The sequence below is a fragment of the Lissotriton vulgaris genome, chromosome 10 (assembly GCF_964263255.1).
Source record: "Lissotriton vulgaris chromosome 10, aLisVul1.2, whole genome shotgun sequence".
Classification (NCBI taxonomy): domain Eukaryota; kingdom Metazoa; phylum Chordata; class Amphibia; order Caudata; family Salamandridae; genus Lissotriton; species Lissotriton vulgaris.
Genome location: NC_141698.1, coordinates 1044397425 through 1044416354, shown reverse-complemented (window position 1 = coordinate 1044416354; position 18930 = coordinate 1044397425). Strand labels below are relative to the sequence as shown.

The 18930-nt window shown below is 48.2% G+C and overlaps 1 protein-coding gene across 1 annotated transcript in view; it reads right to left on the bottom strand.

Moving 5' to 3' along the window:
- The window catches only part of TOPAZ1 (testis and ovary specific TOPAZ 1), a 1918280-nt gene that overhangs the window by 187240 nt on the left and 1712110 nt on the right, over positions 1-18930 (bottom strand). The window contains exon 18 of the mRNA XM_086942092.1: positions 628-831. Within this exon, the coding sequence (XP_086798218.1) occupies positions 628-831 (204 nt within the window). The remainder of the gene's footprint in view (positions 1-627; positions 832-18930) is intronic.

Here is an 18930-nt window from a genome sequence, read left to right as displayed (position 1 = left end):
CCATTATTTTCTATGGGAGGGTGGTGCACTACCAGTGGTTGGCCATGTGAAGTGCAGGACTGACTACAAAAGTGTAAGTTACTACAAAAGTAAAGTTGTGAACAACAAATAATAGTAAACCTACTCAAATTGCAAGTTACTTTTGAGATTCAGGCCTCGTAAGTTTACAATAGGTCTTTCACAACCAGACATCTTGCGCTGTCTGGGAGACTCAACCTTACCAGTATGATTCCCAGAGAGAAGGATGATTGTAATTCTCTATAGGTAGGTATGAGAGTATGTTGAACTAGGCCTTTCAGCACATTTTACCATGACTGTATTTAGTTCAGGAAACGCATGTGTCAGGAAGTTCCAGTAATAAAAGCACTATGGAAATATTTCTATGAATATTAAAGAACTTTGGAACAGTCACCAAACTATTCTCAATGAAACATTGTAGTTGTCACTGACTAATTAAAACTAAGATCTTTAGTCTGCTGTCCTTTTCAATATTTGAGCCAATGATGTAATATAAAACAATATATGGCAAACAACTGATCTATCTTAGTTTTCAAGAAGGATAATATTTCCAAGAAAGGTCCCCATTTAGAAGATTGTCTTTACCAAGTTTCTCTCAAATGAACTTACATTTGTAGTGCGCCCGTGCCTTCAACCACAGACAGCTCCTTCCCGATGTAGTGATCAATGCGCTTAGTAAAGGAAAGTTAACAGGGATGTTCTTTGAAGCCATGAAATCGACCACGTTGGAGGATAAGCCAAGACTCTGATTCTCCACACAGGACTCCAGTAATTTGTTGAATAGAATACTGTACTGTGTGACATCAAGAGCATCTGAAATGGAAAGAAGTTTATATTTCTTAAAATTGTATTTTTGGAAATACTCGTGTAATCCCATTCTATTGACCATTACATTATAACAATGAAAAACTACTTGTTCAGTACCTTATGGTGATATATATTGACAGGTTTTCATGCCAATGGGAATAATTTACATTTATTATATATTTTGTCGAGAGAACACCATTTTAATTTTGGAGAGGACAACTAACAACTACATGAGAAGAAAGTCTATAAATATGATGAATAAGTTACTTTCCATCAGTAACGATATATTTGTAAGAGACATATTAGTTATGGATTCCTCACCTTAGAATTACCCCCAGGCGTCAGACTGGATCCAGAGAATTTTTCTACAGCAGTACCCCTGCGTGTCGGTCAACTCCGTGTTCGTTTTTGGCTTCGCGATCGCTAGAATGAAGTCGCAATATCTCCTTAGACGCCGCTCCAGCGCGGACATCAGTTCTTTACAAGACATTCCACGCCAGAAGTGCAGAGCCATAAAAGACACTGACCATTGGTGCACTAAACTAGAGCCCTCAAAGGAAGTCCCTTACCCTAGAAGTCAGTTGGCAGAATGGGGAGGATGGGTGGGGCGGTGAGGAATCCATAACTAATATATGTCTCTAACAGATATATCGTTACCGAAGGCAAGTAACTTGTTCATCTGAAAGAGACTATTAGTTATGGATTCTTCACCTTAGAATAAACACCCCAGCAATTCCAACCCCGGAGTGGGTCTGCAAACTAAGTTCACACCAGAAAGTCCTGGAAAACTGAACGGCCAAAGAAGCCGTCTCTCCGGAAATGCTGACCAGGCAGTAATGTTTAGTCAACGTGTGCAGATATGCCCACGTGGGTGCCTGGCAGATGTCATTGAGGGGGACTAAACATCCTAAAGCAGTAGTGGCTGCTGTCGCCGTGGTGGAATGGGAACGCAGCACTACTGGGGCTCTGTTTTCGCCAAGGAATAGCATATTTTAATGCAAAGGACGACCCATCGAGAGATGCTTCGTTTTTGCATGGCCCGATCTTTCTTGGTGCTCACATAGCCAACAAAGAGTTGATCATCCACCCAGAATTGTCATGTGCGATTCTGAAAAAAGGAAAGCGCATGTTTTGGATCCAGACGGAGGAGCCTCTCATCCTCTTTAGAAGGATGCAGGCGGAAGAAGGTAGGTAAAGTGATGGTCCGTTCTATGTGTAAAGAAGTAACCACTTTGGGAAGAAAGGAAGGCCTAGTGTGAAGGAAAACCTTGTCCGGATGAACAGCCAGGAAAGGAGGTTTCGAAGAAAGTCTGAAGCTCACTCACACTGCGAGCAGAGGTGATGGCAACCAAAAAGGCAGTTTTGAGTGTCAAAAGTCTGAGAGGACAGTTATGTAGTGTCTTGAAAGGAGCGCACATATGGTAAGTCAGAATAAGATTCAAGACCCACTGGGGCATAACGAAGGGAATAGGAGAAAACAAAAGAGTAATGACCTTAAGGAAACGATTTACAATAGGGGACTTGAAAAGAGAAGGGTGATCTGGGAGACGAAGAAAGGCCGAAATGGCAAAAAGCCCTGGAGAGTGCCTAGAGCAGAGCCCTGCTGGGCCAAGGAAAGAATGAAGATGAAAACCTCTAAAAGAGGGGCAGAAAGGGGATACACAGCCTTTGCTGTGCACCATGCCACAAATTTGTTCCATCTACAGGCGTATACAGTTTTAGTGGAGGGACGCCTGGCTACCAAGATAACGTTACAGACTTCGGGAGGAAGGTCGAAATCTGTCAACTGCTGCCGCTCAATCTCTGGGCAAGAAGGTGGAGGCTGGACGGGTTCGGGTGGAGGACCGCCAACTGCTGCTGCGACAGAAGATCCTCCGAAGAGGCAGTCTGATCGGGGGATCGATAGCCATGTTCAGCGAGGGATACCAGACTCTTCGTGCCCAGGCTGGAGCCACAAGAATAACTTGGGCCTGGTTGCACTTGATCTTCTTCAGCACTCTGGGCAGAAGTGATATAGGCGGAAAGGCGTATAGAAGATTGCAACTCCTCTCGCGATGAAAAGCGTCACCCAGCGAGTGCCGCCTTGGAAATTCCAACAAGCAGAACTGTTGACATTGCGCATTCTCTTCAGTGGCGAATAGATCTAACCAAGGCTCTACCCACTGCTGAAAGCGACCTAGCACCACCTCTGAGTGAAGACGCCATTCGTGATCCATCATGCACCTGCGGCTGAGTATGTCCACCCTGGCATTCAGTGAATCTGCCAGGTGTTAGGACGCATTCAGAAAAGGGGGTGGTGATGGACAGAGTTTCTGAATTAAGCAGAATACTCCTACCCAGTCAACAGATCAGGGCTTGATCCATCACCGTTTTTTAGCTCACTGCACCATCCCAGCTCAGAACCTGGCTACATGCAAATTAGTCTGTCCCAGTCCCAGTGCATCATGGGAACAGGGCAAACCAAACTACCAAGTCAATTCTTTCACTGGGAAGGAAACAAGCTTCCGGGGACCGTTAGGTGTTAGGACGCAGGCCTTTGTCCTTCTTGGGAACCAAAAAGTAGTGGGAGTAGCAACCACAACCTACTTCTGGCACAGGGATGCACTTGATGGCTCCCTTGGCCAAGAGAGCTGTAACTTCCTGGCAGAGGAAGGCCAAGTGATCATCCAACACACGATGGAATGTAGGTGGTATGGATTGAGGGATAGTCTTGAAGGGGAGGGAGTAGCCCCTTCGGACTATCTGCAAAACCCACCTGTCCAACGTGATGTTCAGCCAGTGGGGGAGGTGATGTCGAATCCTGCTGCCAACTGTTGGCTTTGGAGGGTTGGACTAGGAAGGTTTAGAGGCTGCTGCAGAGTGGGCACTGGTGGACTGGCCTGCCCGCTCACCACCTGACCCACGATGCTGGGTCCCCCGTCCCCGACTGTGCAGAGGCTGAACAGTTTGTGCAGGGCTGTGGCTCTGGGCGGAACGTGGTGGGGCACCGTTCCGTAGCCACGAAAGGGGCGAGAGGTGGTAGGGAGGCCCAAGGATCTGGCCGAAGCCCTAGAATCCTTAAAGTGTTCGAGCGAGTTGTCCGCTTTGTCGCCAAACAAGCAACGGCCATCCAAGGGCATGTTTAAAAGAGTTGATTGGACATCGCCCAAAAAGTCAGTGGACCTCAGCCAGGCATAGCGTCTCAAGGCTACTGACGTTGAAATTGTACTGCCTAGTGAGTCGGCGGTGTCACGCCCACATCGTAAGGCGAACTTCGCTGCATCTCTACCTTCAGCAACTGCGCAGGATAGACCGTCCCGGGCATCCTCCGGGCACTGTGGCAGCACCTGCGCGACCGTGTCCCACACAGAGTGAGTGTAGCAGCCCAAGAGATATGAGGTGTTCCTCAACCGCATCCTAAGCTGGCGGAAGAAAACATCTTCTTCCCAAGGTGCCTTGGAAGGAGAGGCTTGGACCACCAAGCTCTCAGGGGGAGAGTTTTAGGAGAGGAAAATGGGGTTGCCCAGGGCCGGGCAATCATCCTATCCACAGGTGCGCCTGTGCTGGGCTTGGACAAAGTACCCAGAAAGATGTCTGTGAGAGCCAAATTGAACGGTAGCAGGTGCTCCGAAGAGGCCACTACTGGTTGAAGCACCTCAGTCAGGAGATGAGTCCTGACTGCCACCGTAGGAAGCAAGAGGTTTAAGGCCTCAGCCACCCTACGCAACACCACTGCGTATGATGCACCCTCCTCCGTTGCTGCGGAAGGGGGAGAAAGCATGCCAAGGTCTGGAGAAGTGTCCAGACCACTGGCCTCACCCAACTCCTCTCTCCAATCCGGTTCTTCCAACTGGTCTGCCAGAGGGTCCACAAAACCCTCCTCGTCCTCCTGAACCTCCTCTGGCTGCCACTCAGGGCGATAGAGAACACCAAGGTAGAACAAGGGCACAAAAGTACCGGTCTGCGCTGGTCCAGATGTCGGTCCGGCTCCATGTCCATGTCGAGAGGGAAGGATGGGGTCGACGTCGGTTGGGGACACAACCAGCATAGGTATTGTCAATGGATTCGACGCTGGATGTTTCGACCGGTGCCGATCTGGATCCAGGCCTGAATCCTTGCGGCACCGGGGCCGGAGCAGCCGGCATCGAAGGCCTAGAACCCCCAGGCGAGTCCGCGGGGTCCAAAGGCATGCTGGCGGAGTCGGGCTACCCTAAGATGGAGTGGAGGGCTACGTAAAAGCTATGAAGTTGGGCAGAGGTTGCTCCGGCTCGCAAGTTAGGTAAGGTGGCTCCGAGTCACCCAACAGGCTCTGCAGGTGGAGCCGGACGACTACCTTCCGCATCCTGCGTCAGCCGACGGACGAGGAGAACGCGAAGAGCGACGGTGCTTCTTCGCTCTCTTTTTTTGCTTCGACTTAACCGAATACTTCGACGAGGAGAGGCGGCGATAGCTCAGCGACCAGCCCCATGACCTCCCTCTCGACCAGGACCTGGAGTGGCGTGGAGCAGACTGCCTGGCCTCCAGAAGCTTTCAGGACTGCTCCTGCAAAGACTTCGGGCCATGGCCAGACAGTCGGAGCACGCTTGAGGGTGGTTGTTGCTCTCCAGACACCAGAGGCACACTAGACCTGGGTTCGTCACCGAAATCAGCTTGTGGCAGGAGCCACAAGGCTTGAAGCCGGTCCGCCGATGTGACATACCTGTGCACCAGGAGTCAAACGACTTTAAAAAGAAGTCGCCAAAAGTTGAAAAAAGACAGTCAAAACTCTCTTCAGATCTGAGCTGGCTGGCACAGAAAAAGAAAGAACGTCAGTGCGCAGGGCCGGCGTCTAAGTAGATAACGCAACGTCATTCCGGCGATCATAACGCCAACGACGAGCACGGAGTCGACTGACGCCACCTACCGACACGCAGGGGTACTGCTGAAGAACAATTCTCCGGATCCAGTCTGACGCCTGGGGGTTATTCTAAGGTGAGGAATCCATACCTAATAGTCTCTTTCAGATGCCTTGAGCACAACTAGTTTTACAACATGGAACACTGAAAGACTTAAAATATAAAGATGAAGAAATACAAAAACAAGATAAATTTGGATAATCAGGTCATCAAAATGTATTGAACATTTTTCTATGCCTCCCAAAGATCTCTGTTCTTGCATTCCTACAATAGCAGGAATGAACAAGTTACTTATCCTTTTGCAACAATATATTGGGTAGAGATAGGATCTAGCTGCAGATTTCTTACTATAGAATCTTCCCCTGGCGCCAGACTGGATCTGGAAACTTTTCCCCCCACTGCACGTCTGCTCACCGGCCGAGGGTGCCAAGCAACTCCGCAGAGACACCATACCCAGATTTTACGTCAGTTGAGTCTATTTAACTCCCCACTGACGCGCTGTCATTTTCATGTCTATTGTCTGCCCGCAAAACGTGGAGCCAAACACAGAAACTGCCTATTCAACAGAGTGCCAACACCATAGACACCATGCGTCATGTACCTGTTGAAGACAAAGGTGAGAGAGAGAAACAGTCAACAGATGCACAAGGCCTATGAAGACTCGGGGCACAAAACAGGAACAGCAATGGTTTCATAAACCTCCATTAAGAGATACATAACCACCAAGAGTACCACCATACTATTTGGAGGAGATCTGGAAATGAAGCAGGAATGAACTAGCAACAGAACAAGGATATCTGCAAGGAGGTATCCTCATCAGGCTCATATGAAAGAAGAAAGAAATTAAAACAGTTTGCAGTGCGGGGAGGATGGGACAGGCATAAGGAATCTGCGGCTAGATCCTGTCTCTACCAGATACATTGCTACTGAAGATAAGTAACTAGTTCATCTGATAGAAAAATCTGGCCGCAGATTACTTAACTGTACACTGAAAATCCGGAGAAACAAGTAAGTTTCTACTCTGAAGGCATCTGGCCCAGGCGCATAACGTCACAACAACCGAAACAAACCACAGGTTAGACAAGATAACACCAAAGTGTGAAGAGAAAATATTCATGGCAAGAAGAAATGCCAGTAATTGACCTACCAAGGCCATAAGTGAATGTAGAGCGAATTTAGAACACTGAATAGGTCGTGTGAAACACAGAACCTTCGAAATGCCCCTGAGCAATCTATTAATATCGCAGGAAGAAACATGGTAGCGAAGTAGAAACAATTGCAATAACTATCCGCAAGAGCTAGAGACAAGAAGAACTCCAGGAAAACCATTGATATATATATATATACACAATATTATTAAGTAACGTATAGGCATCTAGACACACACATGTCCCCCCGGGAATAGAAGGGGGGGGGGGGAGGATGAGATAGAGCGTAAGAGTATGCTTATGCCACCACAAGAGTGAGAAATAATAATAATCTGGAGAATGAAGGGAAAAAACCAATATCGCACCACATAGGTATCGAGAAGTACAGTACACAGAAACAAAGCAATGTTTGCCACTGAGGGGAGGAAGGTGCATGGAAACCAAAATAAAACAAAGAAACATAATAAGGGAAAGGTTTCAAGCAATAGGAACCCCCTGTAGCACAAGACAGTGCCGGACCTCAAGGCAGTTGTACTTGACCTCAAATATTATGACCAGAAGCAGCCATAAAAGACGTAGTAAAAAGTCTCCAGACTGCAGCGGACCAAACAACAGATTTCACAGCAAATAAACCTGTAAGGAAATAAACTGGTATATATATATATATATATATATATATATATATATATATATATATATATATATATATATATATATATATATATATATATATATATATATATATATATATATATATATATATATATATATATATATATATATATATATATATATATATATATATATATATATATATATATATATTTACACACATATATATACAGTGAGAGAGATGGATAAACACAAACATATATATATATATATTTACTTTATTACGTGATTAATAAAAATCTTTGCAATGACTTTATAAAAACAACAAAAAGAAAAAAACTGGAAGAAATTCACAATCATGAGTTTTACAAAAAAGCGCATAAAATCAATAAAAGAAAGTAAAAAATATGGACGAAAGATCCATACAAAGTAGTACAATGCATTGCATTTGTATAAAAAAGAAACCGTTCAGCATTTACTGAATCTTTGTTGGTCAGAAAAAAGTTTTCTTAAAGTGCAAAAGCGGATCTTTATGAGTCTAGTTCAATCGCTGGCCTCTGGATTTTGGATCGTCTTAACTATTTTCATGATGCGCACTAGTCGGCAGGCTAGTTGGATATCTTCTCCCTTAAAACTGATCAACAGGGCTTGTCTATGAGATCGCACACCGTATTGATTCCAGAGCTGGGTTAGTTGGCCCCTTCGGGCACTGTCTAGAGCTTTACAGCTGCATAACAAGTGTAAAACGTCCTCCTTTGGATTATCGCAAAGCCTGCAGTTGGAGTTAGATTCCAGGCGTTTCCATGGGGGAAAATGGGCTTTTGACGGGATTACCCCCATCCTCAGCCGCAGGAATTCTTCCTTCACCTTCCTTGAAAAGCTGGTACTGAGGTATGGTTGGGGTGCAGCGCTGGTATAGCTTTGGATTACATACCACCCATGTGATCTCCTGGTTAACGCTGCTTTGTCTTCTTCCATGGAAAGAATTTTCACTGACTTGTTGACCAGGCGCTTGAAGCACTTATGTGAGCAGCTCGAGTCCCAAAGGTCTTTTAATGCAAGGGATTTTATAGCTGCTTGGAGGTAGACCATTGCAGGGGATCCCTTGTTTGTCTCCAGTTCTTTCCAAAGGTGGGCGTTCAGGGAGTCTGTTGCAGCGTTCTTAACTTTATGCCAGCATTTTGCATATGCGCCCTTACGTGCAATTTGATGCTTCCGTAGACCGAACTCCAACCTTAGCTGTGCTGGGGAAGTATAAGGAGGGAGTGAGAAGAGTATTCGGAGTGTTTTGCTGACCGCATTGTCTAAAGAGTCTTCGTCTCTCCCTCTCATGCATTCACTGCCATAGGTTATTGATGGTAGCAGTTTTGCGCGAAATATGTCCAGCAAGGGGATTAAGTTTGGGCCCGCTATTTTGTTCTTGATATTTTTTAAAGTGATGGCCAGTGAAATCCCTCTGTTTTTTATTGTTATTGCATGCCGCTGGAATGAGCCGTTGGAATCAAAGATTATTCCCAGATATTTGTATTCTTTAACTGTTTCCATTTTGAGATCATGCAGAGACCGTTGAAATGTTTGCTTTTTTGATTTTTGATTAAAGACCATCACCTTCGATTTTTCCGTATTCATGGTCAGGTCGTTTTTTTTGGAAAATTTACTAGTTGTGTTAATAAGATGTTGGAGGCCTACTGGGGTGTGGCTGATTAGTATCAGGTCATCTGCATATAATACATTTGACAATGTAAGGCCCCCTAGCTTTGGGGCATGATGGTTGCAATCGTCCAGATCTTTAGAGAGGTCAGACATAAAAAGGTTGAACAGGGTCGGTGCGAGGACACACCCCTGTTTCAACCCTTTTGTGGTCGGAATTTCTTTTGATAAATAGTTGCAGGCCCCCAGTTTTATTTGGACCCAGGTGTCTGAATGCAGTAAGATCAATAAGTTGAGCAGCTTGGAGTCCACCTCCCACTTTGAAAGTTTTGACCACAATTTCCCTCTGTCAATGCTATCAAAAGCGGCTGAGAAATCGATATAGCACGCATATAATGATTTTTTATGTTTAATGGCAGCATCTATCAGCAGGGAGAGGGCTAGAATGTTAGTCGAAGTCCCTAGATTTTTTTGGAATCCAGTTTGGTTGATCGGGATTAGTTTTTTATTTGATGCCCAGGAGGTTAGTTCTTCCAAGAGTAGCCCTGAGAAATATTTTGCATCTATGTCTATAAGGGCTTTGAGTCTATAGTTCTTAGCCTCGTTCTTATTGCCTTTTTTATAGATTGGAGCTATTATTGAGCCCCTCCAGGAGGACGGAATTTGTTCAGCCGTCCAGGAGTCTATAAAGAGCGGGAGCAATTGTTCAGCCCAATAATTTGGATCTTGTTTATAGATGATGGGAGGAATTCCATTTGGGCCTGGGGCTCCCTCCTTTCGTAATTCGTCCTTTCAACTGCTCAATCGAACCTGGGAAGTTGGTGTCCACAACTGGAGGCTTTAGAGCCATCGCGGTCGGCTTACAGAATTCAGGATTTTGATGACCCGTGCTTGGCTCTTCATCGTTAAAATGATTGAACAGATAATTTACCCAAGTTACCTCTGTGATGTGGGAGTTTACTCCGGGGCATTCGGATTATCTATTTTATTTACAGTGTTCCAGAATCTTGCACTGTTGGTTTTTTTTTAATCATAAAGTAGCTTTGCCCAGGTTTTTCCCGCGGCTTCTTGTTTGATTCGCCACAGAATTTTATTCTTTTTGCATTTTAGTGATCTCAATTTGGACACTAAACCGTTGTCACTCCCATCTTTTCGCAGGTCGCGGAGTGTGCTGTTAATGGCTGTTTTTATTGCCCTTAAATTAGGTGTTAAGAGGAGATTGAGGGTAATTTTTTGGGTTGCTTCTCAGGCCGGGCAATGTTTTTTTCCCCGCTTGACCGTAGGTCAGTTTCTTTAACGAAATTGTGCGTGGTGTTCATTGGGCCAAAGGATTTCAAGAAAGGACGCCCAGGCGAGTATTTTGTTATCGTTCAACTTGGCAGTGCTTTCCCAGCTCTTCTTTGCTTCTTCCATTAATCGTTCTGGAACGCTAGTATTGCACTTAATTCTATTGCATTTTGCTGAGGTCCGTAGATTTGGGCCATTTGCCAAAAATGTTAGCGCTGTCTCTTGTGCCCTTAGTGACAGTTCTTGCGGAAGGTGGTCACTGCAGTCAGATATTCCGATTTTAAAGTCTTGTACTAATGCGAACAGTGAAAAGGACAAGAAGGTATAGTCAATCGCTGATGATGTATTCGAGTTATGGAAGGTTGCTGCTTGGGGGCGGTCCCCCGGCGTTCGCCCATTTGCCGAAATCAGACCCAAATTAGTTAGGTCTTCTGATAAGCTTTTTGATACATTTGTTTGTTTGCCCCAAGGGCACACTTCCAGAAGTGGAATCCCCCTGACATACAAATGGTCTTCCATTGGGTAGTTCTTCCCTGATGATTTTGATAGGAACATATTAAAGTCTCCCGAGACGATAAGGTTCGGATTGTCCACTTCCGTTATTAGTTTGTTCAGTTCTGTCACCAGGGTAGTATCACCGTTTTTCTTCTTCTTTTGGGTGCAGATAGGTATTAACCACGATTAGTTCTTGCCTGTTGGAACCCGGTGTTGAGATTTCCAGCTGGACTGCAATGATCCCGTTTTCAGTTCCCGAAGTATTTTTATTTAGCAGTTCTTTTGCGTGGTTTATTGTTTGAATCGAGGTGTATATCGTTAAACCGCCTTTCTCATGACCAAATTTTGAGGTTCTCCTTGCTGGGAGGTGGAATGTTGTGAAGCCCTGAAGATGGAGCGGTTCTGCTGACCAGGTTTCTTGTAACAGTATTAAATCATACTGCTGAAAATATATCAGTAGATCCTTGTTGGTAATTTTTGCTCCTAGACCGTTTATGTTCCAAGAACACAATTTAAGCGACCGATTTGTGTTTGAGACGGTACCGATTCGCTCTGCAGATTGTCATTGGCTGGGCTGTCTGAAGTTAATTGTTTTTGCAATCCAATCCCATTCTTGATTTTGGGTCGGAAGATCGTTGGCTTTTTGCAGAAGGGGTGCACAGGCATTTCGTTCAATTGATATTCCTCGTGCTGCTCTCAGTATAGATTTTATGGGACATAGGGAGCAATCAAGAAATGCAAGTCCCATATATTTTTGCCAGTAAAGGAATGAAAAAAAGGAACTGTTCCTAGAGGGCCAGGACCTAAATGGAAGATGAAGAAGAAAAAGACAAGCGTCAAAGGTTAACACATCTACTCCAGCAAGGACAATAGCTAGGAAACCATCATAGCCAGAAAAAATGTCTAATGGAGGTAATAACGAACAGCGAGGCAAGAATAGTAACGCATATACCACATGAAAGGTGAGAAGAGCATAAAATGCAGTGCAGAGGTACAGCAAGACCATGTGGTAACAATAGAAAAGGAAAGCAAGACACAATGAAAGAGGTTCTTGGCCCATAACGTTGAAACTTCCCGAAGCAGGATAGGTCATTAGGACCCTGATAGACAGCAGTTTTCCGTGCTGTCCACGGGAGAGCAACACTGGAAGTAGTGACGGAATAGACCGTATCACTGTGTAAAGAAAAGAACTGTACTATAGGAGACAAATGTGCGTAATAACATACATTAAGGAATAGACAAAATGCACAAGTTATCTGTAAGAAACATTAGTAGAGATAAAATTCCTTACCTTAAAACTACCCCACGGCGTCAGACTGGATCTGGAAAGTTTTTCGTCAGCAGTACCACTGCGTGTCGGTAGGCGTCCTCAGCGCCGGGATTACGTCGCTGGAGCTATTTAGACGTGCCCACGCACGCCGACTTCTGTTTTGTACACAACTTTTTGTGTCAGGAACAAAGAGACATGCAAGAAATTGACCACTGGTGCCATGAAAATAGTCTTTGAAAGGGTGACCTTAATCCTAGAAATCAGTTCGCAGAACGGGGAGGATGGGTGGGGGCGGTAAGAAATCTATCACTACTAATGTTTCTTACAGTTCTATCGTTATCGAAGATAAGTAACTTGTGCATCTGAAAGAAACACGTAGTGATAGATTCCTTACCTTAGAATAGATATTTTAATTTTTCTATTTTATTTATTTGAGTTTTATATAGCGCTGGCGAGACCCGGAGGTATCAGAGCGCTTTATATATGGTTCCACAAAGTTACAAAATTACATCAGTTACCAGTTACATCAGTTAATAGATAAACATTTCAAGACCGTAAAGACGAGATGAATGGAGCTTGTAAGGGATAGGGTAAAGGGGTAGGAGGAAATGAGGTGGAGAGATGAGGGAGAGTCTGCCCAAAGTCCGGCTCGGTAGGTGACGGCCGAGGGGGAAGTCCACAGCCCATCTCCTCTACAGCTATCAGGTGGCTCCACCGGGCATCGGCCAAATAGCTAGGTCTCAACTGAAAAACATTTAAAAAGCATAGGGGACGAAAAAAATGGAGGATAAAGGGGGAAAGGGGTTGGGTAAAGGGGTGGTAGAGAGAATGCGAAGGCGAGACGAAGGAAGGTCTGCCCAAAGTCTGGCTGGGTAGGTGACAGCTAAAGGGGGCCATCTCCTCTATAGTTTTCAGGTAGCTCCACCGGGCAACGGCTCAAAAACTAGGTCTAGCGCTTAACATAAGGCATCATCGTGTTACAAATTACAAAAATAATCACATTAATTACAGAGAGGTTACAAATTCAATACAGGAGTTATTAGCGATCGTGAGAAACAAGATCCACAGAAAAGAGAGGGGAAAAAAAAGAAAAAGGTCAGGGAGAGTAGGGAGTCCACAGGGGGCGGGGGGGGGGGGTGGGGGTGGGTAGGTGAGAGTCAGCAGAGGAGAAAGATGCGAGACATAGGTCCGAGGTCTGGCTGGGTAGGTGACGGCCATAGTGGTGTGCCAGAGCCGGTTTCCCCTATAGCTGTTGGGGCAGCTCCACCGGGAATCGGTCATACATTTCAGACTCCGCCAGATAAAAATGAGAATCAGGAAGGGACCAAGAGTTAGCAGTGGAGAAAGAGACAAGACATAAGTCCAAGGTCCGGCTGGGTAGGTGACGGTCATAGCGGTGTGCCAGAGCCTGTCTCCCCTCTAGCTGTCAGGGCAGCTCCACGGGGCATCGATCATACATTTCGGACTTCACAGGATAAAGATGAGTCAGGAAGGGACCAAAAGTCTAGAGTCCAGAGACGGGCTGGTGGAGCTGGCGAGGGTGGTAGGATCCAAGGGAGTTAGGAGGAAAAAGAACAGGAGCAGAGGGAACGAGGAGTGCCATGCCGCAAAGACCGGCTGGGTAGGTGATGGCCGCTGGAGAATCTCAAGGCAGACTCCTCAATAGCCGAACCAAGCGGCTCAACCAGGCATCCGCCATGTCGTCTCGAGGTCTGCAGTAAGAGCCAAAGATGCAGTTCAGAGTCCGGAAACGGGAGAATGGAGAGAAGCAATCACGGGAGAACCCAGGTGAGTAAAAGGGTCCCCAAGGAGGGAAGAATTCTGGGGAAAATGGGGATTTAAGCCAAAAATGGCAATCCCTGGCCGGGAGCTCCCTGCCGGAGCTCCTCACCTGTCTGCCAACTAAAACATTGGGTGGACCAAATTGCCTAAACTCAATGGCCTCAACACCGTTCCAATATGGCTGTTTATTTGCCCTAGCTGGAGATCACTTTCATGCAGTTCTGCTTTTGTTTCTGCTGGTGTTGTTCACAAGACTTCTTTCACTTTCTAATAAATGAGTGGCGGAGTCTTGCCTCTGCCAGTTTGTAAGACTGAGGGTCTCTTTGTGAGCCAGGCCGATGTCTGAAAAAAATACACAGAATGGTCTTCCCTCTTATCCAATAGCATTCTAGGAATTCCCCTAACCAGAAGATCCATCTCCGGAATCTGCACCACAATTCGACATGTCTCCAGGCATCCCAGGCGAACTGAGAGTGATGGAGCGCCGTTGTTGAGTTCTCCACCCTCGTGTTCCCTCCTGCCCAGGTTTCAATCCTCACAATGTTGGGTCTGTCCCTGGCCGATCGCAGGACCCCCAGCCAGCTTCCTCACTCCCACCTTGTCCCCCCCCGCTTCCCTCAGACTCCACGTCCCACCATCCAGGGCGGAGTGAAGAATGGGAGCCTGTGGGACTGGCGCACAGAGCCCCTCTCGGTCCTGCCACGGGTCCCGTCCTGCTCTGATCTGATCCTCACCCTCCGGTGAGTGCCCACGGGCGGTAGCTCAACCTCTGTAGCCTGCCGAGAATAGGAGCCCATGTGACAGGCGCGCAGTGCCGAGCCTCTGCCAATACTCCCTCGGGTCCCGTCTCACTCCGATCCGTCCTTCACCTTCCAGAGTGCGCCACTGGCTGCAGTTTGATTTCTGTAGCCCACTGATGAAGGCAAGGTTCCCTCCGGTTTGCACACTTTCCTCTCCTTGCCTTCTTTCTTGTTTGTCAGCTTGGCTAGTAGGGACCTCTGCAACGAGTGGCATTCCTAGCCACGGAGCACCCTTGCAGTGCATCCGTTCAGTCGGTCCCAGCAATACCAACCCCGGTGGTGGGTCTGCGAACCAAGATCACACCAGAAAGTCCTGGAGAACAGAACGGCTAAAGAAGTCGTCTCTCCGAACTTGGCTGACCAGGCGGTAGTGCTTGATAAATGTGTGCAGCGAAGCCCAAGTAGCTGCCTGACAGATGTCCTGCAAGGGAACTCCTCGTCCCAGAGCAGTAGTGGCTGCCGTCGCCCTGGTAGAGTGGGCGCGCAACCCCACTGGAGGCTCCTTTTTAGCCAAGGAGTAACAGGACTTTATGCACAGAACGACCCACCGAGAGATGGTCCGTTTGTGCACAGCCCGACCTTTCTTGGCGCCCACGTAGCCAACAAAGAGCTGGTCATCCACCCAGAACTGTTGTGTGTGACTCAGAGAGAAAGAGCGCGCACGTTTTGGGTCCAGACGGTGGAGCCTCTCTTCCTCTTTAGAGGGATGCGAAGGTGGTCAAAGTGATGGTCTGCCCGATGTGGAAGGCAGTAACAACCTTTGGCAGAAAAGAAGGACGAATACTTAGAACAACTTTGTCCGGATGGACAGAGAGAAAAGGAGGTTTAGAAGAAAGAGCCTGGAGCTCACTCACTCTTCTGGCAGAGGTGATGGCAACCAGGAAAGCAGTCTTTAGAGTGAGAAAACGAAGAGGACAATTATGAAGTGTCTCGAAGAGAGCGCACATCCGAAAGGTAAGAACAAGATTCAAGTCCCACTGAGGCATCACGAAAGGAGCCGGAGGAAATATGTGTGTGATGCCTTTCAAGAATCTATTCACAACAGGGGACTTGAAAAGGGAAGGCTGGTCTGGAAGCCGTAAAAAGGTGGAAGTGGCCGAGAGATAGCTTTTGATAGTGCCCAGCCCAGAGCCCTGCTGGGCCAAAGAAAGAAGGACCTCTGAAAGAGGGGCAGAAAGAGGATCCACAGCCTTTGCTGTGCACCATGCCACAAACTTATTCCACCTGCAGGCGTATACCGTCTTAGTGGAGGGACGCCTGGCTGCCAGGATAACATTGCAGACTTCGGGGGGCAGGTCAAAAGACATCAACAGCTGCCGCTCAATCTCCACGCAAGGAGGTGTAGTCTGGACAGGTTCGGGTCGAGGACTGTCCCCTGCTGCTGCGACAGAAGATCCTCCCGTAGAGGCAGATGGATCGGGGGGATCGATTCTCATACTGAGTAGCTCGGGATACCATACCCTTCGAGCCCAATCCGGGGCCACAAGAATAACTTGGGCCCAGTCGCGCCTGATCATCTTCAGCACTCTGGGCAGAAGTGGTATAGGCCGAAAAGCATACAACAGACCACAACTCCACTTGTGACGAAAAGCATCGCCGAGCTAGTGTCGCCTCGGAAATTCCAATGCGCAGAACTGATGACATTGCGCGTTCTCTTCGGTGGCGAATAGATCTAACTAAAGCTCTCCCCACTGCTGAAAGACCCCATTCGTGATCCATCATGCACCGCCAGCTGAGTTTGTCCGCCCTGGCGTTCAGAGAACTTCCCAGGTGTTGAACTACCAGGGACACGCCCTGATATTCCAGCCAAGCCCAGACATGCAGAGCCTCTTGGCATAGGGTCCACGACCCCACGCCCCCCTGTTTGTTGCAGTACCACATGGCGGTGGTGTTGTCTGTCAACACCTGCACTACTCTCCCCATGACAGAGGGGAGGATTGCCTTCAGTGCAAGTTAGATCGCCCGAAGCTCCAGCAGGTTGATGTGGAGCCTAGACTCCGCCGGAGACCAGAGTCCTCTGATCTCCACCACTCCCATGTGGCTGCCCCATCCCAGAAGGGACGCATCTGTCACAACTGTATGTTCCGGTTGTGGAAGGGAGAGGGATCTGCCATTGACACAATCGCGATTCATGAGCCACCACTGCAATTGCTGTGCAGTGCCCTCCGAGATCTGGACGTGATCGGACAGGTTGCCCTGATGCTGTGCCCACTGGAACTTCAGGTCCCACTGCAGAGCCCGCATATGCCATCTGGCATGATCCACTAGCAGGATGTAGGAGGCCATCAAGCCCAGCAGCCGAAGGATCATCCGGACCGAAACCCGGGACAGAGGCTGAAAGATCAGAATCATAGCCTGAATGTCCCAGACTCGCTGTTCGGGAGGATAAACCTGAAACCATGCCGAGTCCAAAACCGCTCCGATGAAAAGGAGCTTCGGTGAGGGAATCAGGTGCGACTTCGGCACATAGATGGAGAACCCCAGCGAATGCAGAGGTCGGCCGTAGTCTGGAGGTGGGAGACAACTGCCTGGGGTGAGCCCGCCTTCAACAGCCAGTTGTCGAGATAGGGGAAGACTGAAACCCCTGATCTGTACAGCTGAGCTGCAACCACCGCCATCACTTTTGAGAACACCCGAGGGGTGCTGATAAGGCCAAAGGGGAGCGCGGTGAACTGAAAGTGCTCGTGGCCTCCCGCAACGTGAATCGCAGGTAGCACCTGTGGGCAGGCAGGACGGGGATATGAAAATAGGCGTCCTGCAAGTCCAACGCCACCATCCAGTCGAGTGGGTCCAAGGCAGACAAGATCTGAGCAAGTGTGAGCATCTTGAACTTCTCCTTCCGGAAGAAGCGATTGACGTTCCAAAGGTCTAAGATAGAACGCAGGCCCTTGTCCTTCTACGGGACCAGAAAGTAGTGGGAATAACAACCACAAACTACTTCTGGCGTCGGAATGGGCTCGATGGCCCCCTTGGCCAAGAGGGCCACTTTTTCCTGCTAGAGAAGTGCCAAGTGATCCCCCTACATGCGGTGGTACTGAGGTGGCATGGCTGGAGGTTTTTTTTTCAAAGGGCAGGGAGTAGCCCCTGTGGACAATTTGCAGCACCCACTTGTCCGAAGTGATGTTGCGCCAGTGGTGGAGATGATGGCGTTTGCGTCCACCCACTGGCGTCTGATGGGCCTGAAAGGTCAGAATAGAAGGTTTGGAAGCGGATGCTGAGGGGTGGAGGTGGACTGGCCCGCCCGCTGAACCGCCTCGACGGTTCCCGCAGCCATGCGGAGTTTGTTGCTGCTGTGGCCTGTGGCTCTGCGAATAGTGTGGGGCGCCCCTTCCGTGGCCACAAAAGGCGCGAAAAGCAGAAGGCAGAGGAGGCCGAGTGGCCGACAGGCCCAGGGACTTGGCCGTAGCCCGGGAGTGCCTTGTTGCCAAAAAGGCGAATGCCATCAAAGGGTATCTCCATCAAGGTGTTCTGGACATCGCCTGAGAAAGCAGTTGTCCTCAACCAGGCGTGGCGCCAAAGTGCCACAGTCGTGGAAATCGACCTGCCCAGTGAGTCAGCGGTATCCAGCCCACAACGTATGGTGAACTTTGCTGCATCTCTCCCGGCAGCAATCGCCTGGAAAATAACTGCCTGGGCCTCCTCCAGGTAGTTGGGCAGCACCTGCGCAACTGTGTCCCACAGAGAGTGGGTATGACGGCCCAAGAGGCATGCGGTGTTCACCTACAGCAGCCCTATGCTGGCAGATGAAAACAGTTTTTTGCCAGGCTGGTCCAGCTTCTTGGATTCCCTATCCGGAGGTGCGGTAGGTAACGCGCTCTGGGAAGCTGAGGCTTGGAAAACCAAGCTCTCTGGGGTAGGGTGTTGGGTAAGGAAAAGGTGGTCGCCCAGAGCTGGGCGATGGCGTCGGGCCACGTTCCTATCCACAGCAGCACCTGTGTTGGGCCTGGACCAGGTACCCAAAAGAAAGTCTGTCAGTGCTTCATAAAAGGCAGCAAGGGCTCCGAAGAGGTAGCCACCGGTTGGAGCACTTCTGTCATGAGGTTAGTCCTGGCGGCCACCATTGGGAGTTCGAGGTGGAGCGCCTCAGCTGCCCTACGCAACACCACTGTGTAACTGGCTCCTTCCTCCGTAGCCATGGTAGGAAAAGACAGCATGCCAGCGTCAGGTGAAGTGTCAAGACCACTGGC